This window comes from Myxine glutinosa, chromosome 4, assembly GCF_964187855.1.
Source record: "Myxine glutinosa chromosome 4, kmMyxGlut1.1, whole genome shotgun sequence".
NCBI classification, from domain to species: Eukaryota; Metazoa; Chordata; class Myxini; order Myxiniformes; family Myxinidae; genus Myxine; species Myxine glutinosa.
The window spans coordinates 177126169-177150312 of record NC_136264.1 but is presented as its reverse complement, the minus strand read 5'-3'; the positions used below and the strand labels follow the sequence as shown (position 1 = coordinate 177150312).

Sequence of the window (24144 nt, the reverse complement as noted above, 5' to 3'; positions counted from 1 at the left end):
TCGATATCAGTTTACATCACTTTCAAGGATCAATTTATTTGTTTCGAAATGTCAAATGTGGTTTTTGTTTCTTTTAAAGGTCACATTAACAAAATCTGGAATAATTTCAACATAATTCCAATGAACTTTTGGTTCTAAGTATTCTTGAAAAGTAAGTTCACCCCCACAAAAAAAATATTCCATATTAAATGCCAAGTCTGTATATATAATGTATGTATATTAGTAAGGGCATTTTAAGAGATATTTCACAAATCTGTTAACTAAATTGTTACCAAAAAATTTCTTCACCAATATGTTTGTAAAGGTGTGTAATAACATGTGTTAAAATGTTGAAGTTCAACTCCCGTGGGAACCCCAGAAAAAAAGCTGTTGAATTCGGGTACCGAAAAATTATTTTCGAGAATTTTTATTTTTTTTAATCGGCCCTTGAGTAACTTATAAGGGGTCAAATAAGGGTTTTTCATGATTCTGATTTGATTGTTAACATTTATATTTTCACTTTTACATTTACACACAAAGTAGCTTTTATTTCACATACATATATAATACTCAAGAGTTATTTCTCATTCACAATGTCAGAAGTTTCAACAGTCATTGTCTATGTCTTCTTCAGACTCAACAACATCATGACTGCAGTTTCTGCATGTAATGCCATTACACACTCCACAGGCCGAGATGCACGTGACCCCATTCTTCTTGCAGCTGCATCGCTGGTTGCTGCAATCTCCATGACAATTACAGCTCGTGAACTGCAATAGCTCCTCAGGAGCCGTGGGGTCCAGTGTTGGAACTGGCTCATACCCATGCACACCTATTGTCCATCCATAGTCACTGGGGTTCAGAGACATGCTCTGTAGAAGGATCCAGTCCCGGGTCTGCAGGTAGGCACGGAGTGAATGTTGTGCAGCTGCACCCTCTGTTGGAGGTAGAGTCTCTGGTTTGATCACTCCTGCCGCTGCCTTCCTTGAGAACATGTTGTACCGAATTTCACCCAATGTAGTATCTCGTCCATGGTAAATGTACTTGAAAATCGCAGTACCAGCCTGAATCACTGTTTCCTTGGTGGCTTCTGTGTCAAGGAAGATGTCCTCCATCCGCCGGTTGACATCAGACAGGTGACCGAGAGTGAGCACCCAGCATTTGTGGCCAGAAAAACTGTTTCTCATTCTTCCTCTGCTCAGTCCACCTTGTGACTTGGCTGCCTTCATTAATGTCTGCTCAATGCAAATGTCACACCATGTGCCGGACCACTCATGACTTGAGTAACGGACAACGTGGTTCCCGTGGGCAGTGAGACGTTCTAAGGTGTCTTTGTAAGCAGGCAAAGTTTCTAGTTCCTTCATGAGTTGACAGTACAGCCGTGCGCCCTTGGCATACTGATGATGGCCTACAGCGGCAAAGATGTGAAGCATCTTGGTAACAATGCAGGACAGATGCCCATTGTGGTCTGCAAGTCGCTCGGTTCTGATAAAGACCTTGATCACATCTACCATGTGGTGGTACTCCACCCAGAGTGCAGGTGTTCTTCCTCCTTTTGCGAGTCGTTTGAAGGTTTCTTCAAACCTTTGCTCAAACACTGGCACTACTGGGTCTGAGTGTCTGGCTCCCATCTTCCCATCAGCCACCTTCTCCATGAAGGTCTTCATGTCACCATGCTCCTCCTCAGTGAAGGCAAGTTTCATGATGTGTTGATAGATGGCTGCATCGATGAGGAGGTGAACACGGATTGCCTTGTCAAAACATCCTCCATTCATGATGTGGTTGGCTGTCGTACTTCCAGGATAGATCAACTGGATCACATCTAGTAGTCCAGAATCTTCCATGATGTTACCCATTGATCCAAGATAAGACTTCAGCAGGTGAAAACCACCCAACCTTGGAATGACGGGTAGATTTGCCTGCTTTATTATATTCACAGCCTTCAGCCAAATCGGAAGATCAAAGGTCACTATAGCGACCCCAGCGTGCCGTATACACTCTTTCAGAGTGGTGAAGATGGTGTTGAGGTCATTAGGGTCTCCTTCAATAACTGGGAGGAACTCGATCTGTGTGCTCTGCTTTGCATCATTAGCATGGATTCTCTTCATCCAGCCATTCCAGTTGGAGTGTGGGAACTCAGGATCGTTGGCTTTGATCACCCACCCCGCTGCCCAGAGTGTGTCACCTGGAGTGAGGAGTGGCTGATCATGAGCCAGGGAGGAGGAAAGCTCAGCGAGGGGGAGAAACATGATCGCGTTCGTTCCTATCTGTTTCCTGTTCATAAATGGAATAATCTTTACTTCAGTTCCTCTCAGGATCTTAGCTTTGTCGAGTGCCTTCAACTTCACCCGGGGGAAAGCTGCTGTTATCTGTGGATCTGGCAAAGGTGGTGCCGGAGAGGTGACTTCGATCCAACCCATTGAGTGAAAGGGAGTGTTTCCGTGAATAGAGACAATGTTTAAATCTATATTGTCTCCAACAAACTGAGTGACTGCATTGTTTGTTTCCCCAACCTCCATAAAGACCACCTGATCATTACTTGACAATTCACTTTCACTGGCTGGCACTTTGGCTGTCATCACTGATTGATCCTCAAGCGCAGCATCAACCGCAACCTCATCATTGATCTGTTCATCGGTTTCCTCCACAATGGTGTCAAGAGTGCCAGAAGTATCTGGAACATCATCTCCACTCCTACTATTAAGGAAGCAGTATTTGTAGTTTTGTGTCTCCGTGTAAGACTCAGTGTATCCCAGCCGGTGGAACTTGTTGAGCATCCATTATGACCCAAATCTATGATCAAGTTGTATGGCAAGCCCCATTTGGTGTGGCAATACTCCAGACCGAGGTCGACAGGCCTTAATAAAATTCTGCCCCCAAACGGCAACTCTTTCGTCTGTCTTGACAATCGGTCTCAAGAACATCTGAAGGCTTGCAGGAACAAGTGTCAGCTGACTATCGATGTCAGTCATACTGTGTGTGGTGGGGTATGACTTTGGACCTAAATCAATCAAGGCAATATCATTGGATATGAACTTGAGTGCCGTCTTTATGATCTGAGTCTTCTCATCTCCATGGTCAAGATTAGCATGATGCCCTCGCAGAATATTGTCGGTGCCATCTTTGAGACAGAGTACATCTGCCCTTCTTTCCTGTGTTGTGAAATACAAGGTGTCTTCGTATTTCTCTAGAAGTTTTATCTTTAGCCAATGCTTTGAATAAGAAAGGCTCTTCTCTGGTGACTGATCAAACTCCTGCAGCTTTTCATAGACTTGGTCCATGTTCATTACCCCATGCTCTAATTCTGAGTCTAACCATTCGCAGAATTCAATAAAAACTGCCTCTCGCTCCTCATCAATACTCCTCTGTCCTCTCTTCCTTTTTCCTTCCTCATCAGTCTTGGACAAACTGTCACCTCTCGCAAACATAAGTTTGCATCGCAAATGGTACAGTGTTTCTTCTGCTACCAAGTCGTTGATCCCTTCCAGGCGTCCAGTGACTTCAGTGCCCCAGTCATCCCCGCGACTCCGTGCTGTCTTCAGCAAGCTTGCCTTCAGTGTATCTGCAGTCAAATTATCTGGCACTCTGTATTTCTTTCTAGCTTGTGCTGGATTATTTTTGTAGAGCTGGGCTGGTTGGTTGCAAAGAATGCATACATCCTTATACAGGAGGTCAACTGACTGTGATCTTCTAGAACTGCAGCCAGTTGATGAACTGAACTCACAAGTAGTGCGTCTTCTCTTCAACTTTGATGACTCTTTCTCTGCCTTTGATGCTTGAGCTGACTTCTTGGTGGTTGCAACAAAGTTGTTGTACAGATCATTTTTACACTTCTGGTGGTACCTCAGTTTTCCTTCCTTTTGAGCCTCCTTCATACGTTCCACAACAGTAACATTTTCGACAGTTTCTGCTTGTTTCAATAAAGTTGAGTATCCCTTTGGAGTTGCCTGTATGAGCCTTTCAGCTGGTGTATCCGAGCGTGCACAGATGAAGCAATTGAGCACAGGTGGAGTAACGTCTTCATCCATATTGCTAGACTCCATGTCCTGCAAAGTAGAAAATGAGATATATTTAGAAATTATTTTTCCACAAAGGAGTATCTGTGGTGAAATATAAATGTTAACAATCAACTCAGAATCATGAAAAACCCTTATTTGACCCCTCATAAGTTACTTAAGGGCCGATTAAAAAAAATAAAAATTCTCGAAAATAATTTTTCGGTACCCGAATTCAACAGCTTTTTTTCTGGGTTTCCCACGGGAGTTGACCTTCAACATTTTAACACATGTTATTACACACCTTTACAAACATATTGGTGAAGAAATTTTTTGGTAACAATTTAGTTAACAGATTTTCATATGTTTCCCTTACTATATGTGTCATTTGTGGTTCTAAATATATTAACAACCAAAGTTGTCTGGGTCTTATTGATGAATTGATGAATTGATGAACAAAATTGATGAATTTTGTATGTGTGTGTGTGTGTGTGTGTGTGTGTGTGTGTGTGTGTGTGTGTGTGTGTGTCGTTGGTTTGTATATCCATTTGCAGGTTTCAGAAGGTAGAACGGCGCCCTCCCAGGCCTCAAATTATCCGTGTGTGTGTGTGTGTGTGTGTGTGTGTGTGTGTGTGTGTGTGTGTGTGTGTGTGTGTGTGTGTGTGGGGTGGGGAGCGGGGATAACTCTGTGTGTGTGTGTGTGTGTGTGTGTGTGTGTGTGTGTGTGTGCATGGGGTGGGCGTGGGGAGAGGTGATAACTGTGTGTGTGTGTGTGCATATGTGTGTGTGTGTATGGGGTGGGGGTGGGGAGAGGGGATAACTGTGTGTGTGGGGGGGGGGGGAGTGGGGGAGAGTGGGGGAGTGGGGAGTGGTGTGTGTGTGTGTGTGTGTGTGGTGGGGAGTGGGGGATAACTGTATGTGTGTGTGTGTGTGTGAGGGGTCGGAAGCGGGGGATAACTGTGTGTGTGTGTTTGTGTGTGTGTGTGTGTGTGTGTGTGTGTGTGTGTGTGTGTGTGTGTGTGTGTGTGTGCGAGGGGTGGGGAGTGGGGGATAACTCTGTGTGTGTGTGTGTGTGTTTGTGTGTGTGTGTGTGTGTGTGTGTGTGTGTGTGTGTGTGTGTGTGTGTGTGTGTGAGGGGTGGGGGTGTGGAGTGGGGGATAACTGTGTGTGAGTGTGTGAGGGGTGGGAGTTGGGGGTAACTGTGTGTGTGTGTGTGTGTGTGTGTGTTTGTGTGTGTGTGTGTGGTGGGGGATAACTGTGTGTGTGTGTGTGTTTGAGGGGTGGGAGTGGGGGATAGCTGTGTGTGTGTGTGTGTGTGTGTGTGAGTGTGTGTGTGTGTGTTTGTGAGGGGTGGGAGTGGGGGGTAACTGTGTGTGTGTGTGTGTGTGCGTGTGTGTGTGTGTGTGTGCGAGGGGTGGGGAGTGGGGGATAACTCTGTGTGTGTGTGTTTGTGTGTTTGTGTGTGTGTGTGTGTGTGTGTGTGTGCGAGGGGTGGGGAGTGGGGGATAACTGTGTGTGAGTGTGTGAGGGGTGGGAGTTGGGGGTAACTGTGTGTGTGTGTGTGTGTGTGTGTGTTTGTGTGTGTGTGTGTGGTGGGGGATAACTGTGTGTGTGTGTGTGTGTTTGAGGGGTGGGAGTGGGGGATAGCTGTGTGTGAGTGTGTGTGTGTGTGTGAGTGTGTGTGTGTGTGTTTGTGAGGGGTGGGAGTGGGGGGTAACTGTGTGTGTGCGTGTGTGTGTGTGTGTGTGAGGGGTGGGAATGTGGGATAACTGTGTGTGTGTGTGTGTGTGTGTGAAATTTTCCCTATGTCAGGATAGATCCACTGGAAGGAAGAACCTTTTGACTTTTCAATAGCTAATTACGCCCTGTTTTTATTCCACAGCGCAGCTGAAATCATCAGTGCAGTGTCAAGCTTTATTTGCAATCTCACGTGACTGAGGTCTTCTGTGCTCTCAGTGGTTCTGACTGAAGCAGGCGGCTCTGTTTGCGTCCATCTTCACCCACACATGGAGACGAGTAAAGAACTCCCCAAGGGGCAGGAACACCGAGGCTGTGCTTACATGCGCGGAGATTTGCTCCAAGTTCCGCGGACCATGTTCACGCACTTCGGCATCTACCTGGGCGACGGGCGTGTGGCTCACTTTCTGCCGGATATCCTACCGCTCCTTACTAACGACCGGCGACTCTTGACTAGCGTCGTCACCAACACTCGCCTGATCCTGGGATGTATGGCGCGCAAGGGGACCGTTCGCGTCGACCGCCTGGAGGACTTCGTGTACGGCGCTCCGGTCGTGCGGGTGAACGTGCTGGATGCAGAGGAGGGCTCCCTGGAAGGTTTAAGTTCTCTCCCTCCTGAAGAAGTCGCCCAACGAGCGGAACATTACCTTGGAGATCTCGTGTACAGCCTACTTTGGAACAATTGTGAACACTTTGTCACTTACTGTCGCTACGGGGCAGCGCGGAGCCTCCAGACCGACAAGGTAAGCGCTTCAAGCGCTCCGTGCTGGTGTTCAATACACCAGCTCCATAGTTAGATAACTACACATGTAAAAAATAAATTAAATGTCACCAAATTTGCACGTTTTGAAAATGCGCTAAAACCTGCAAAAATCCCATTTTGAATTTCAATAACAGCCAAAACACAATTTTTACACTCATTCTGACATGTTCTATTCATTACTAGTGGGTTCACCCGTGGGAATCCCACGGGCATGGACGAGTGTGACATTTCGACATATTGAGTTAGATGCTGCACATTCATTTTTACACAATAGTTACTGGCAATTCATCAGATCCAGAAATGGTGTGATGAACACAATTTATTTATTTCACGTAATATGTGACCCCTCACTCCTCTCCACCTGGCACTCTCCTCTCTCCACCCTCACGCCTCTCCAATCCCACTCCTCCTCACACTCCTCTCCAATACCTCCTCACACTGCTCTCCAATACCTCCTCACACTCCTCTCCAATACCTCCTCACAATCCTCTCCAATACCTCCTCACACTCCACTCCAACACCTCCTCACACTCCTCTCCAATACCTCCTCACACTCCTCTCCAATACCTCCTCACACTCCTCTCCAATACCTCCTCACACTCCTCTCCAATACCTCCTCACACTCCTCTCCAATCCCTCCTCACACTCCTCTCCAATCCCTCACACACCTCTCCAATCCTCAAACTCCTCTCCCAACCACTCCTCACTCTCCTCTCCAATCGTGCCCCACTCGCCTCTCCAATCGCATCCCACCCGCCTCTCCAATCGTGCCCCACTCGCCTCTCCATTCACGCCCCACTCGCCTCTCCAATCGCGCCCCACTCGCCTCTCCAATCGCTCCTCACTCGCCTCTCCAATCTCTCCTCTCCAATCGGCCCTCACTCTCCAACCCCTCGCTCCTCTCCAACCCCTGGCTCCTCTCTAACCCCTGGCTCCTCTCCGACTCCTCACCCCTCACTCTCCAACCCCTCACACCTCACTCTCCAACTCCTCGCTCCTCACTCTCCAACCCCTCGCTCCTCGCTCTCTAACCCCTTGCTCCTCTCCAATTTCTCGCTCCTCTCCAACCCCTATCCCCTCACTCTCCAACCCCTAGCTCCTCACTCTCCAACCCCTAGCTCCTCACTCTCCAACCCCTCGCTCTCCACTCTCCAACTCCTCAATCCTCTCCAATTTCTTGCTCCTCTCCAACCCTTAGCCCCTCACTCTCCAACCCCTAGCTCCTCACTATCCAACCCCTAGCTCCTCACTCTCCAACCCCTAACTCCTCTCCAACCCCTCGCTCCTCTCCAACCCTCCTCATCGTTGTTGCAGCAGCATCCTGTGCGAGTCTGTGATCACGTTCGTCGAGGGTCTCGTTCTCCCGTCTCGTTCTTTTTCTTGATGCATCCTGTTCAAGTCTGCATTGACGTTCGTCGACGGACTCGTTCGCCCATCTCATTCCTTTTCTTGCTGCATCCTGTTGAAGTCTGCGTTCTTCATCGACTGTCTCATTCATTTTGGAAATGGAAGTTTCCACGCAACGCATGAATTGTCACGATCCTCAAGAGGAAGTGTCTCGTAATCATCAAATGACAAATGGCAAGTAAATTACATTGTGAAAATTAAAGATTTCAAATAAACCTATTTAAAGTGTATGCGCACATAACTAATAACAAAAAAACGAAGAAATATCTCTCGGTAATTTCCTGAAACATATTTTACTTCCGGATAATAATGTTGAATGAAATAAGAACGAAGAAATATATGTCGTTTTTGTGATGACTGTCATCAAAAGTAAAAGTAATATATCTTAACGGAAAAGAAAAAGCGAATTTTTAATATATGTCGACATTTTCCCCGACTGTTATTTTAGGCGGTGCATTTTCGTGTATCATCGTGGCGTAATTTAAAAAAAAAAATCTCTGCATTTTCCCGTGTGTGCGTGAATGTTCTCAATTATTTCTGACACCGAGTCTAAAACCATTGATAAAAATTAAATCAGATGGTGAATTCGAGATAAAATCGTGAGGGTGACCCAATGAATGGGCTTTATTTTACAGGCCTTTGAGAAATCATTTCGTTCTATAAACGGAAACTTTCATGGGATTCTCTTCCCGTTTTTTTTCAACCGAGTCTAAAACTATGTTAGCGACTGTTAAAAATGAAGTGATATATCGAATTAGAGTTGAAATAAACCTGTGTGAGAGAGAAAGACAGCACGGGCTTAACTAAACAGGCCTCAAAACTATTCGAGTTAATAAAATGGTGGATATTTGTTTACATGAAGCCTCTCCAAGAATGGGTGGAGCTACTCTGTAAACGGAGTAAGCCACACCCCCAGACAGACAGACAGACAGACAGACAGAATCACCGTAGCCTATCATAATATCATTATTATATATTATAATTATACAACTGGATTGAAAAATTACGATGAACGAGAAACTCACAAACCAACGTTTACGAGTTAAAAAAAAAAAAAACATCCCAAATATTCTTCCTCGTCTTGGTTCAGATCAGTCTGGAGGGCCAAACGGTGGTGGCGAACATTTTGTGCTCTTGTTTGTTCTGTTCCTGATTGATATTTCTCTCCAAATTGATATTTAGTAATTACCCCTTTCCATGCCATTGCAACGCCTCTTTAATTCCCACACTATAATCGTACTTGTGGTTCAACAGATATCGGAAAGAGAGTATTCGTATTGCTTCCACCTCATCAATGAGAGTCACTGTTCCAAATCCTCGCCTTTATTTTGAGATGATCATCATTTTCATTTTCGCTGCATTCAATTTTAATGTGTTCTTCATTCGTTTCTTTCAGTCTATGCAAAACATTCTGGAGTTTGATACTGCTTCACATTATCACCACATCATCTCCACACCGAAAGATAGTTATATTGTCCTCCCACTGATGTGAACAGTTCCTTCAAGCTAGTGTGTGTGTATGTGTGTGTATTTGTGTGTATTGTATGTGTGTATGTATGTATATATGTATAATATACATATACATATACATATATTATATAAATATATACATATACATATACATATTGTTGCGGATATGAGAACTGTATATTTTTTTTATTGTGTGAATTGTTATTATTGTTTATTCTGCGCCCCCCTGCCTCCGGAGCTGTGTAAAGGTGAAAGGGAATCCCATAATTAGTCCACAAGCATACACGTCAGCCAAATAATAGAACACCCCTGTTTGATAGTTATCTCTTATTCTGTGTTTTAGGGTAAGGCTGTGTCTCCCATTAATTGAAGTACTCCATTGCACCAGTGAAAGAGAATAGATCCCCTTTCATTCCCATCCCCAAAATCTCCATTTCCTTTCACATCCCCTTTCGTCATTGCCAAGCCTCGATTGCCCATATTACCTCCCCTCCAAAACCACCATTGAACATGTGCTCGAGTCGGGGAAGAAAGGCGTGCCCGCCCGTCGTCATCAAGGGCGGAGCGAGAGGGTCGCGTGACCAACCAGGGCCGAGGTGAGCACACCGATGGGCGTGTCCTGAAGGCCGGCGGCTTGATCGCTGGAGGCGCTATAAAAGGCGCGCACGCAAGAAGCAAGAGAGCTGAGTTGTGTGGTCTTGGTCAGAGTTGGTTGAGAGTTGGTCGTCAGTGGTGGTGAGTGGTGGTCAGTGGTGGTCAGTGGTTGCGTTGGTTGCGTTGAGGAGTCGGAGGTGAAGAGTCAGTGGTTGCGTTGGTTGCGGTGAGGAGTCGGTGGTGAGGAGTAAGTGGACCAAGAAAGAGTTGAGGGTTTGGACCAACGAGTCAGACAAGTCCTGGGAAAGCAGCGGAGGCCACAGCAGCAACAACACCCAACAGCCACTTGGGGCCTGGACGGCGGTTTTGAGCAAGGCCGTGAAGGAACGGCGGCTGCTAAACGCGCCGATCGTGCTGCAGGACCCCCTTGGACCTTCCTCTCCCTCCAGCCATCCACCTCCTGCCTTTCCACCCTTCTTGTGTACGTGAGTTTGTTTTGTTTGTTCTGTCCCTGGGTTAATTAAGTCTGTATAAGTTAATAATTGCACTGTGTCTCTGATCCTTCTGTATATTATTTTATTATCTTTCCTTCTCCTTGGTTACTTTGAGCATGTAAATAGTAGGAATAAATTTAGTAGTATTTCCAACCTTTTTGTCTTCTTCTTCTTCTTCTTCACATCCGTGTCGCCTTTGTCTTTTCCCTATTGAATAGCTGCGGTGCGATCCGGCCAACGTTTGGGTTCTAATTGGGGAGTAACTGTTCGGTCGCGGTTGGACCATCCGCTCGGCCCATCATAACATCTTAAACCGCGATCAGTAACAATTGGTGTCAGGAGTGGGATTCGAACCTGGGACTAAATTTATTTAGCCCAAATTTTGGACACCAATTGTGTTATTACAGTAACAATTGGTGTCTGGGAGTGAGATTCGGGGCCCGAACCAAATTTTTAAAACATCTAGAAAAAATTTGGTCAATATTTGGAGCGGACGAAATTTGTTTTGTTTTAAAGCAAAACCCGAATTTTGAAATCACGCCATGGCTGGTCAAGGCGACGGGATGCTGGTGGGAGAGATAGACGGGGTGGAATCGACCCAGGACCTCGGGGAAATGTATGTGGAGGAAAGGGAGGAGGAGAAAAATGGCAATGTGGTTGCGGAGGTTTCAGACGCACAAAATGGCGCTCTCGCGCACGTGGTTGAGGGGGCCACGGTCGTGGAACCAATGAGCGCGGCCCAAATACAAGCCTTCATGGCCCAATTCATGGTGGAAATGCAGAAAAAAACGACAGTATGGAACAAATGGAAAACAGAATAAGGGCTGATAGTGAAAAAATGGAAGACAGGAGGGCTGATAGTGAAAAAATGGAAGACAGAAGGAGGGCTGATAGTGAGCGATTAGAGGGCCAATTGGGGGTAATGGGGAACCGGATGGATGCTCAGAGTGAGCAATTGGGAGTAATGAGGGACGAAGCGAGGGGTACCGGTGAGGGATTAGACAAGAAATTTGAGGGGTTAGACAATGGAATAAAAGTGGTGAAAAATGGGTTAATGGGGTTAGAAAATAGGATGGAAGACAAATTGCGGGAAATAGGGGAACAATCTGCCCGGGAAATCAAACGAATGGGGAACCAGATAGAGGAGGTGCAAATCGGGGTAGAAACCAAATTGGATGCTCAGAGGGATGAATTGGGACAGATGAGGGTGGCATCTACAAAGAAGATGGAGGAGATGAAAGAGGAGATACGACGGGGTGTGAGTGAGGAGGTCTCGGGGCTACGCGAGGAGGTAAAGCGAGGTGAGAAGCGTATGGAGAAAGAGGTGAGAAATAATACGGCTAGGTTACAGGGGGGAATAGAGGGTCTGACGGAGGAGGTGGAACAGCTGACAGAGGGACAAACGGAGTTAGTGGAGCAGGTTCAAAGGAACACTGCAGTACTCGGAGGGTTAAAGGCGACACAAAAAGAAATTAAAAATGACTTGATAGCGACACAGAGGCAATGTCAGATGGTACGTGAGGGACTGACAATGAGGGTGGACGAGGTGACAGAGATAATGGAGACAAAGGACCGGCAGGTGAGGATGCACATAGAGACGGTCACGGTAGCCTTAGAGGACGAACTTGAGGAGACGCACTGGGAAATAAAAGAAGTGAAGCAAAAATTAGAGGAAGTGGAAGAAGAAGTGAGTGAAATTAAGAAGAGACGGACAGAAACTAAGAGGGAGATAAAGGAGGAGGTAATGGAATGGGTACAAGGTCGGTGCTCAACTCATAATGTGATGCTCACTAACCAAATAAAGAGTTTGCAGGTGGCAAAAGAGGTGCGGAGACGAGGTGCCAAGGTGAGTGGCGAAATATTCGGCAATGTATATGATGTGAGGAAAGCTTCAGTCGGCTTGGGGATTGGTTTGGATCCGGGTGTTCGTGAAAGGCCATTGGTGAAGTGTGCGACAGGTCTGGTGTGCGAAGAAAGAGGTGTGCGAGAATGTCCGACCATGGGGGGTGTGAGGAAAAAGTGCGCGCCGACCAGTGAGTGTGGTGTCGAGAGTGAGTCGGTCGTAGCGCGTGTGCGAGGGAGCACATGGAAGCGCGGTGTGGTAAGTGTTACGGAGGAAGTAACGAAAGAGTGTGCACAAGAGGATGCGCGAGAAAGGTGTGTAACGGACAGGTGCATGGGGAAAGAGTGCGCTGTCAAGAGTGAAGGAGAATGCACGCCTGTGGTGAGTGTTACAGAGGGTGTAATGGGAGAGTGTGCGCAAGAGTGTGCGCGAGAAAGGTGTGTAACGGACAGGTGCATGAGGAAAGAGTGCGCTGTCGAGAGTAAGGGTGAGTGCGCTGTCAAGAATGGAGGTGAGAGTAGTGAGAGTGACACGGAGCGTGAGTTGGTTGTGACAGGTGAGTGAGGATGTACACCTGGAATGGAAGGATGCACACCTGGAATGGTAGAGCGTGTGTGGGAATGCACACTTGACTTGGTCGTGAGGCACGTGGTTGGGTGTGCGAGTGAAAGCACACCTGTGATTGTCACAGAGGAGGTGACCGAGGAGGGGGCGCGAAGAGGTGTGTTGGTGAGGTGTGCGAGCGACGAATGTGTGCCAAGGTGTTCGGTGGTCAGGTGTGTGACCAAGTCGGTGAGCGGAATGAGTGTACCGAGGTGTGTAAGGAAAGGTACGAGGAGCATGGGAACGGCTGGAGGTATGAGCAAGAAAGGGGTAGCGTATGCATGTAAGCATGCAGGTGAGGCATCGACGGTAACCGGGTTAGAGGTTAGAATGACTTATAGCCGAATCGGGCCCTCGGTGCGCGTCGGGCAGCTTCGCGTGCCGCGAGGACCAGCGGGGATCCGAACCACGGCGGTTTCGAAAGAACCGCCGTATGCGATCCACGCCGGGCCGCGCTTTGAACGGCCGCATCCGTGCTCCATTAAGCGGAGCGGGCAGCCCGATAGGAAGGGTCGTCATGGCGACCACCTTTTGTTGAGACGTGCCGGCAGGTCGAGATCGGGACATTGGATGGCTCCACGCCGAGGTGGTGCGTGGGATCTCGGCACGGGTAAGGCCCCGTCCCTGCACCGAGTGCCGGACGCATCCAGCCGCCGGCACCAAAGAACCCGCGTTCATTGCTCGGCTGTACGAAGCCGGGCTGTAGACGTGAATTGGCGCACCGAGAGGATCTAATAAGTAGACGGGTGATGAGGATAGTGTTTTGGCCCCGAAATTAGAAAAAAGCAAAATTTGATGATTGGTACGGTGATTGGCAGATGATTGGCAAAATTTTTGATTGGCTGAAATTTGGTGTGCCAAATTGATAGTAGGACCTCCCCGATGTGGTGGGATGGCAACTCTGTCATCCCTCACAGCACGGGTGGGGCAAATGCGCTATAGATTAGGGGGTTTATGGCAGTGAAAACTAGCCCGGGTGGTTTAGGATATTGTGTGTAGGGCCCTAGAAGATGACATTAGGTAACGTTAAGGTTAGTTAGTGACAAGGATACCTGTAGTGGGGACGCAGGTAGATTAGTGTGGATGATAATGACGTGGGAGCACAATAGTTTAAAGGGACGACTGAGAAGCGCAAGTTTCAGAGGGGAGTAGTTAGCTGAGATGATGCCGTGTGTGTGAGGATTGAACAGGTGTGATTGCACAGGTGTGCAACTGAACAGGTGAATGGAGCAGTGTATGAGGGAGTAGTGGTGATTGCGTGTTGTGTTGACCAAATGGTCCAGGAAGAGGAGGAGGGTGCAGGTGGCACCAGGTGTGAGTGCACAGGTGTGCACCAACAGGTGTGTGGAATACATGGAGTGTGGAATATATGGGGTATTGGAATGGATGGTCGCGGAGTGAGTATGGTGGAAATTGTGGAGTGGAGTGGATGGTGCGAAGGTGTGAATGGGGGAAGAGTGGACCCCCATCATGGATACCCGGGGCGGGTAGTGTAAGTGTTAGGTAGAGGGTACAGGTAAATTGTGGTTGGATATTGGCATCTGTGGTGCGAGTGGAAGAATGATGTTTGGATGGGTGCATTAGTGTTGTGGAAATGGCTGGGCGTGTAGCCTGTTAGTGTGTGTAGTTGGTTTGGGCACTCCACCACTGTGAGGATGTCGGCCAGGTGAGGCCGCAGGTGGGCTCTGGGAGCCGGTAGTTGTGGATGGGGCCCGAGGATCCGGAGGACGGACCCGGGTAGCCCAGTGCCAGAGGGCACCAAGGGGTGACAGAGCCAGGAGGGGCCTTCCCAAATTAGATAGGTTAGGTGAGGAGCTAGGTAAGCTCGGGTGGCAACTGCAGTGGTGGAGGTGTGCAGGTGGGTAGACCTGCTGGGAGAGCTACACGTCACAGCCCAGAAATTGTGCGAGGGCACCGGGAGATGAATCGGGGGAGTGAGACCCCAAATTAAGAAGCACCACAGTTTGGACAATGGGAATTGGTTTTTAGAACCCATAGTGTAAGTGGCCAATGGATTGGCAGGGAAAGACCCCGGGTAGTGTAAAGTGTGTTAAAGTCATTTAGAGGATAGTTAGGAAGAAGGATCTCCTCGCACCATCTGCATCCACTCACCTGAGGTGACAGGTACTCCACACCATGCCAGGTTGTTTGATTATTTTTTATGATGCAAATGTTTGGATTGTGAGACGCATCATGACGTGGGTGTGACATTGTGCTTTGTGTTCCATCTCTTCCTCCTTATGAGGATTGATGACGAATTGGGTGATGGCAAATTTTGGATAGTGGGGGATTGTGGAGACGAATTTGGTATAGGAGAAATATGGGGAAGACGTGACAGTAGTGACGAATTTGTAAATGGGTAGATTTTGTAAATATGGGGTAAGGGCAAGGGTAGTGTAGGTGACAGGGGGGTGACGTACGGTAGGGACGAGCTTTCTCACTTCGCCCTCCGTACGCATTTCGCCTTGCATTGCCTTATTGATGTGTACCCTTGTGACCTTACCCCTCGCTCAATTGTCCCTCTTTTGTCTCCCACATGACCTGTGCGCCATTGGGCGCCGAGGGGAGCATGCGTGGGTCGGCCATTGTGCGCCCGAAATTCCCAGAACCAGCTGTCTGCATCGATGCACCACATTATGGACCACATGCCTGTGGCCGAGCACCACTGATGGACCCCATGGGTTGGGGCATGGCCCCTCTGCTGGAACCGGCCATGAGGGCCCGAAATCTTGCTGGCGGACCTTGGCCACAGGGCACCGATGCCCCACAGGTGAACCACACGTAGTCGGCCCTGTGGGCCATAAATAAAGAAAATAAAAAGGACACATTGGGCACACTTTATTGCAAATAGGCCGCCAGTAAGAAAATGAAAGAATGACATCTGGAAGAACAAATAATAATAATAACCAGCAGAGGGAGCCGAAGAGCAAGAGATCACCTGCAGGGTTAGGGGTTGTTGATTTATTTTTTATTCTTGAACACTGATGAACTATGGTGACTGCACCGATTGGTGCTTGAGGGTGCTTGTGTTGGTGCGTTTTTGGGTGCTTTAATGGTGCGTTGATGCAGAGCAGACTGTCTCCCCCCCAGAAAGAACAATCACAGGTCCTGGGTTCGTTTTGTAAATAAAAATAGCGTCATTGTAAATAATGCTTCCCACCGTCAGTGTGTAGTTTGAAGACCATTCCGCAATTCGGTTAACTGTGGGCGTAAGTCTGTTAGGCAGGGTGCAATGGAGCAGTGGGACACATTTATTTATGTTTTAAAACTGTCGCACTCAGGGTCAGGTTAAAAGAAGAGGGAACTACACCTACGTGTCACACTAAATAAAAGTTGTAGGCCCGGGACGTGCCTAAGAGGAGGAGGGTGCATTGTTGCGGATATGAGAACTGTATATTTTTTTTATTGTGTGAATTGTTATTATTGTTTATTCTGCGCCCCCCTGCCTCCGGAGCTGTGTAAAGGTGAAAGGGCATCCCATAATTAGTCCACAAGCATACACGTCAGCCAAATAATAGAATACCCCTGTTTGATAGTTATCTCTTATTCTGTGTTTTAGGGTAAGGCTGTGTCTCCCATTAATTGAAGTACTCCATTGCACCAGTGAAAGAGAATAGATCCCCTTTCATTCCCATCCCCAAAATCTCCATTTCCTTTCACATCCCCTTTCGTCTTTGCCAAGCCTCGATTGCCCATATTACCTCCCCTCCAAAACCACCATTGAACATGTGCTCGAGTCGGGGAAGAAAGGCGTGCCCGCCCGTCGTCATCAAGGGCGGAGCGAGAGGGTCGCGTGACCAACCAGGGCCGAGGTGAGCACACCGATGGGCGTGTCCTGAAGGCCGGCGGCTTGATCGCTGGAGGCGCTATAAAAGGCGCGCACGCAAGAAGCAAGAGAGCTGAGTTGTGTGGTCTTGGTCAGAGTTGGTTGAGAGTTGGTCGTCAGTGGTGGTGAGTGGTGGTCAGTGGTGGTCAGTGGTTGCGTTGGTTGCGTTGAGGAGTCGGAGGTGAAGAGTCAGTGGTTGCGTTGGTTGCGGTGAGGAGTCGGTGGTGAGGAGTAAGTGGACCAAGAAAGAGTTGAGGGTTTGGACCAACGAGTCAGACAAGTCCTGGGAAAGCAGCGGAGGCCACAGCAGCAACAACACCCAACAGCCACTTGGGGCCTGGACGGCGGTTTTGAGCAAGGCCGTGAAGGAACGGCGGCTGCTAAACGCGCCGATCGTGCTGCAGGACCCCCTTGGACCTTCCTCTCCCTCCAGCCATCCACCTCCTGCCTTTCCACCCTTCTTGTGTACGTGAGTTTGTTTTGTTTGTTCTGTCCCTGGGTTAATTAAGTCTGTATAAGTTAATAATTGCACTGTGTCTCTGATACTTCTGTATATTATTTTATTATCTTTCCTTCTCCTTGGTTACTTTGAGCATGTAAATAGTAGGAATAAATTTAGTAGTATTTCCAACCTTTTTGTCTTCTTCTTCTTCTTCTTCACATCCGTGTCGCCTTTGTCTTTTCCCTATTGAATAGCTGCGGTGCGATCCGGCCAACGTTTGGGTTCTAATCGGGGAGTAACTGTTCGGTCGCGGTTGGACCATCCGCTCGGCCCATCATAACATCTTAAACCGCGATCAGTAACAATATATTATATAAATATATACATATACATATATTATATAAATATATACATATACATATACATATACATATCTATATATATAAAACAGTTTGTATGTTACCTATAGACTCCTAAATGGAGAGGCTCACGTACTTGATATTTGGCATAGACATGGCCATTGAGCCTGGGAAGGACATGGCCTACCTAAAAATATTTGACGAGATCCATATTTTTTATTCATATTTACCTCAGCGCATTTCAGCGAGGAACATTATACACGGAATCTCAGCCGGTGCCAGAGCAGCTCGCTGATTCGCTCAGAGCGATCACGTGATGTTCCATCCTCACCGCCAGACCACTGAACTGAAAATATATAGAATGACCATTGCCATTCACACCACATCGGTGGAGATGCAGCTACTGGGCGCCATCTTGGTTGGCACTCAATGCTGGGCGATGGTGATTTCCGTCACGCGTTTGCACGTAATTCAGAGCGAAAAGGGATTGCGTTTTTTCACCTTTTGTGCGATCGTGTTTTTGTGTCGATTTTTGTCGATTTTGTGCGATATGAATTAAACATCTTTGAAACAGCTGTGAAACGTCTTTCCACAACCCTTCCTTAACGATTGGAGCAGTTTATTACTGCACAAAATGGCATTTTAACAGTTGTCTGGCTTTTAAAATCTGGGACACGTTCAAAATAAACGAGATCCGCGAAGCGAGTCGGTTGAGTCATGCTAACCAAGATGGCGACACGGCGGCTACACTTTTCACAGAGTATGAGCGTTCCATATCTATCTATAATTCCAGTAATCTCTGTGTGTATGTTTGTATGTTTGTATGTTTGTATGTTTGTATGTTTGTATGTCTGTGACCGCTGTTTCTCGACAACCACGGGTCCGATATACTTTAAACTTGCCAGGTATATTGCTGGGGACCCGAGGATGTGCCTTTTCAAGGTTTCATATTAATCGGACAAGTAGTTACCGAGCTATGTCCAAAAAACGATTCAACCAATCAGAGAGCAGCGAGCTATCACGTGTGCCGAAAGTGGCGAACAGACTCTGCCTCGGACGGCACATTTGAGAGCGTATTCATTTATTTCACGTTGGAAAACTATGTTGCCGTTAAACGATGTTTTAAAACTAATTAAAACTACTATCTATAATTCCACGGGTCCGATAAAAAACACCGTACTCGCAAGCCGTTCACTTTGGACCAAACCATTTCATGTAAATAGAGGGGGGGGGATTGTCACCGTACTCGCAAGCCGTTCGCTTTGGACCAAACCATTTCATGTAAATAGAGGGGGGGGATATAATTTTAGATATATATATAGTACGGGCATGCCCTAGTATTTTCAATTCAGTGCGCCAGACTCGCTCACGTACTTGATTTTGGCATAGACATGACCATTGGGCCTGGGAAGGACATGGCCTACCTAAAAATGACCTCCGATGACGAGATCCATATTTTTTATTCATATTTAACTTAGCGCATTTCAGCGAGGAACATTATACACTGAATCTCAGCCTGTGCTGCAACGTCATTGTTGACTGCCCCCCCTTCCCCCATCCCCCTCCCCTTCACCCCATTCCCTTCCCCCTCCCCTCCCCCTCCCCTACCCCGTCCCCTTCCCACCCCCTTCGCTCCCCTCCCTTCCCCCTCCCCCACCCCCTCTCCTCCCCTCCTCCCCGTTCCCATCCCCTCCCCTCCCGTTCCCCCTCCCCCCGTTCCCTTCCCCTCCCCCGCCTGGCAATGCCGGGTACTTCTGCTAGTATTATATAAATATATACATATACATACACATATATTATATAAATATACACATAAACATACACATATATTATATAAATCTATACATATACATATACATATATTATATAAATATATGCATATACATGTACATATATTATATAAATATATACATATACATATGCATATATAATATAAATATATACATACACATATATTATATAAATATATACATATACATAAACATATATTATATAAATATATACAATTATACATATACAATATAAATATATACAATTATACATATACAATAAACAGATATTATATAAATATATACATACACATAAGCATATATTATATAAATATATACATATACATATACAGATATTATATAAATATATACATATACATATACAGATATTATATAAATATATACATATACATATATTATATAAATATATACATATACATACACATATCTATATATATAAAAGAAAGATTTTGTTTGTTTGTCTGCATGCGCTAATCTTCTGAACGGTGAAAGATAGAAGGAAACCTCTGAAACAAAAAATGTTGGGATGGGCCCCGGGAAGGTTATAGGCTAGGTGGCGAGGCCGGTTGAGGGTGCCTCGGCCAGGCTGGGCCCATTTCGCAATTAAAAGCTGAGCTGAATTATAGTAGTCAATCTTCTACGGCCGCGAGTAAAAGCTGAATTATAGTAGTAATTTCATTCAAAAAGAACCCGGGCAACGCCGGGTGCATTCGGCTAGCATTATATAAATATATACATATACATATACAGATATTATATAAATATATACATATACATATACAGATATTACATAAATATATACATATACATATATTATATAAATATATACATATACATACACATATATTATATAAATATATACATATACATATACATATATTATATATATATGTACATATTGTTACGTGCTCCTCCCCAAACCCCGATCACGGTGTACCTCCGAGCCCCGAGAGGAGTCACGGCAGAAAGATGTGTTATTCTGTATGTCAAAGATCAATGGTGAAACCACACCAATTGTTACCAACAAACAAGTATTGTATTAAGATCACACAAGAATAACAGTACAACAACAATAGTAATCAATTGTACAACCAATATATTTTTCCTATGATGGTACCATCAGTTTCGTAATATATAACTCACTGTGCTCCAAGTGAGCGAAAAGAACATCCCCAATGTCTCTTTCCCGGCTTCAAGCCATAGTTGTTTCCGGCTTCAAGCCAAAGTCGATCCACTCCAGTGATCGTCCGTACGATGTCCTATCGAGACCAGAATCCCGTTGGGTTGGCAGTTACACTGCCAAAGATGGGCGAAGGTGTCTTCGAGAAGCGATGGGGAAATCGCACCTTCAGGTATGGACGTTTGACAGCTCTCAATCAGCGAACCGCAGATTTCCCACTCAAAAGCCACGTTACACACACACACACACACCAAATTAACATCTGCATGCAGTGAGAATGGTTGAAGCGAAGTGAAAAACCTTGAGCAATGCGCAAAGCGCACGAGTCAAAATGGCCAACAGCCCGTTCTCGTAGCGTAACGGCACTCTGATGATTCTCTCCGGAATCAACCACAAAACCTGTCACGCAGGTTTATCTGTCACAGCGATGACAACTCTGTCGCAGGAATCCCTTTCCCGGGGAACCCAAAGTTCACTCGTGACTCTCATTCGCCAACGTTCGCTCCAGACCTCGAAGCAGCTTGGCTTCTTGTCCGACTCACTTGCTCCGCCTTCTCTTCCCTTCTCTTCCTCTTCGTCGTCGTCCGGTTCTGGTTTCATTTAAAACATTAACTTTTTTACCTTTTGAAAATAGTAATCTCTACCACCCTTAAACAACAACAATAATAATACATGGAATTAAAAATGTTTACAGTGGATGAAAACCACAACAACGGAAGTGACGAATCCGTAACAATATACATATACATATAAATATAAACATATATACATATACATATAAACATATACATATACATATAAATATGTACATTTACATATATGTACATATACATATATATATATATATATATATATATATATATATATATCTATCTATAATTCCAGTAATCTCTGTGTGTATGTATGTATGTATGTATGTATGTATGTATGTCTGTGACCGCTGTTTCTCGACAACCACGGGTCCGATATACTTTAAACTTGCCAGGTATATTGCTGGGGACCCGAGGATGTGCCTTTTCAAGGTTTCATATTAATCGGACAAGTAGTTACCGAGCTATGTCCAAAAAACGATTCAACCAATCAGAGAGCAGCGAGCTATCACGTGTGCCGAACGTGGCGAACAGACTCTGCCTCGGACGGCACATTTGAGAGCGTATTCATTTATTTCACGTTGGAAAACTATGTTGCCGTTAAACTATGTTTTAAAACTAAATAAAACTAATTTGCGATTCATCGTAACTGCGATTTGCGACCTTCCGGACAGTGAAGACTTCACTTCCGGCAGCCAATCACAGAACGCGTTGTTGCGAGCCGAGCCGAGCGCGTGCGCCATTACGGTTCGTAATTCGATTTCTTCCGGAGAAAATAATAATTTCTCGATTTCTTATGCGCATTATTTCTCCCAGAGCGAAGGGCGGAAGCGAAGAGCGTTGTTTTTTTTGTTTACGGGCGTACAGGCGTACGGGCGGGGTAGAGCGTACGGGTAGCGTTTTTTTTTTTTTTTTGGCAAGGAACGGGCACCCACGTACGGGCATGCCCTAGTATATATAATGTATATATATATATATATATATAATGTATATATATATATACATATTGTTACGGTTTTTAGAACCTTCACTTTGTAAATTTTAGTAAATGTTCCCTTATAAATGATCCCCTGTAAATATCGCCATTGAATGAATGAATGAATGATCGTTTTAAGGCCATTTTCCCCGCTAGAGTGGGGGTTAGCCTTGCGGGCCCCATGACAATCATGGTTCCCTGTTTGAGGCAATGTTTTTATGGCCGGATGCCCTTCCTGACGCCAACCCTTGGTCGCCTCTTACGGATTACGGCGCAGGGATATGGTGTACCGATTCTAAACCGGGGTACACACCGGGATCATTCATCCCAGCTAGCTGGTACTCAATTTGCCGACCTCGGAAGGATGACAGGCTGAGTCAACCCCCCTGGCGTTAATTCAGCGATCGACCGGGATTCAAACCCAGGATCCTAGGATCCCAAGCCGGCACCCTGACCGCTAAGCCAACACCAGGTTCCTGGTGTTGTGGAATATCCCCATTAAGATTATCCCCATAATCCCCATTATTTGGCATTATTAAAGATCGCACCCTAGTTAGTCCATGTACAACACGTAGAGCACCATAGGACCTCTCTGTAGTTATTTCATTATTTTGTGTTTCAGTTAAGGATCTGTTCCCAATAGTTGAATCTGCGTTGCATTAATCAAATAAGATAGGCCCCTTCAATTTCCCCAATCATCTCTCCCGCTCTTCAAAGTGCAGAGAGAGCGGTAGGGCAGCGTTCACTGCCCCTTGTCTTGATTCGATTGCTTGCCCCAAGCCGCCATTTAACATGCGGTCTCAAGCCGAGGAAAAAGGGGGCGGGACACAAGAACAAGGTGTGGCACGTCAACTCACCATCAGAGGTTGAGCCAGCGAGCCCTGACCGGCCAACCAGGGCCGAGGTGAGCCGACCGGTAGGCGTGTCATCGGAGCCGGCGGCTTGATACAACAACGGACAATAAAAGCGGTTGCGAGGGACTGCTTCATGAGATGAGTGAGAGGGATGAGTGCGTCAACAGATGAGTGAGAGGGATGAGTGCGTCGAGAGATGAGTGAGAGGGATAAGTGCATCGACAGATGAAAGAGAGGAGAGCTGAGTGCGAAGGTCCGAGGTGCGAGAGGAGAAGACGCTAAGAGTGTTTCCGCTGACATTACGCGATATATTCACATTGTCAGCCCGCGTGAAAATATACGTGCAGCTGCCGCCGGGTTTCGCCTCAAGCCCGGAGCGTGGACCGGAGCGTGGACTGGAGCCAACCTCGACGCTGTGCATTTGCCCGGACCTTCCTGCCCTGCCGTCTGCCTGGACCTTCTCCTCCTTCCAGCCATTCCTTCCTGCCATTCCCTATTCGTGTGAGTCTATTTGTTTGTCCGGGGTTGTAAGTAAGACTGTATAGTTAAGCTTGGCCTATGTCCTTTTGCTCTTCTTCTTCTGTATATTACTTTCGTTTCCTCTTCTTTGGGTTTTCTGTATATAATTAATAAACCCACTCTTTGTTCTTCTTATTTTCTGGGTTTTCTCTTATTCGATCGTTTGCGTCCTTTCTTTCGATTGAGTGCCTGTGGCACGATTCGGCCAACGCTATAATTGGGTTTCGTCTCTTGTTAACGGCCCGAGTCGCAGCTCGCTTCGCTCGGCGCATCCAATCACGCTGCGGCCCGGGTGGGAGTATCTCCTCGCTTATGGCCGGTGGTGGTAATTAGGTAGTAAGACGGGTTGGGCTTACAACCCTACTCACCACCGACCGGAAGTGACATCATACTTTCAGGACCGGCGGAGACAGCCAGCTTTACAGGACAAGGGGATTAACCCCCCCTTGCTAACGGGAGTGCCGTCCCCCGGATCCGTAACAATATATATATATATATATATTTATATATATATTTATATATATATATATATATTTATATATATATATATATATTTTTATATATATATATATATATATATATGTATATATATATATATATATATATATATATATATATATATATATATATATATATATATATATATATATATATATTGTTACGGACCGCGGATAAGATGTTGGTTTTGCCGAGCGGAGGCCCCGCGGCCCAAACAGTTACCCC

The 24144-nt window shown here is 46.2% G+C and overlaps 1 protein-coding gene across 4 annotated transcripts in view; it reads left to right on the top strand.

The window, feature by feature from the left end:
* Nucleotides 1–23450, top strand: part of LRAT (lecithin retinol acyltransferase) — an 85298-nt gene extending 61848 nt beyond the window's left edge. For all 4 annotated transcript variants that reach the window (XM_078776746.1, XM_068114016.2, XM_068114018.2 and 1 more), the window contains 2 exons: nt 5857–6454; nt 23250–23450. In XM_078776746.1, the coding sequence (XP_078632872.1) occupies nt 5981–6454; nt 23250–23447 (672 nt within the window). In that variant the 5' untranslated portion in view covers nt 5857–5980 and the 3' untranslated portion in view covers nt 23448–23450. The remainder of the gene's footprint in view (nt 1–5856; nt 6455–23249) is intronic.
* Nucleotides 23451–24144: the final 694 nt, after the last annotated feature.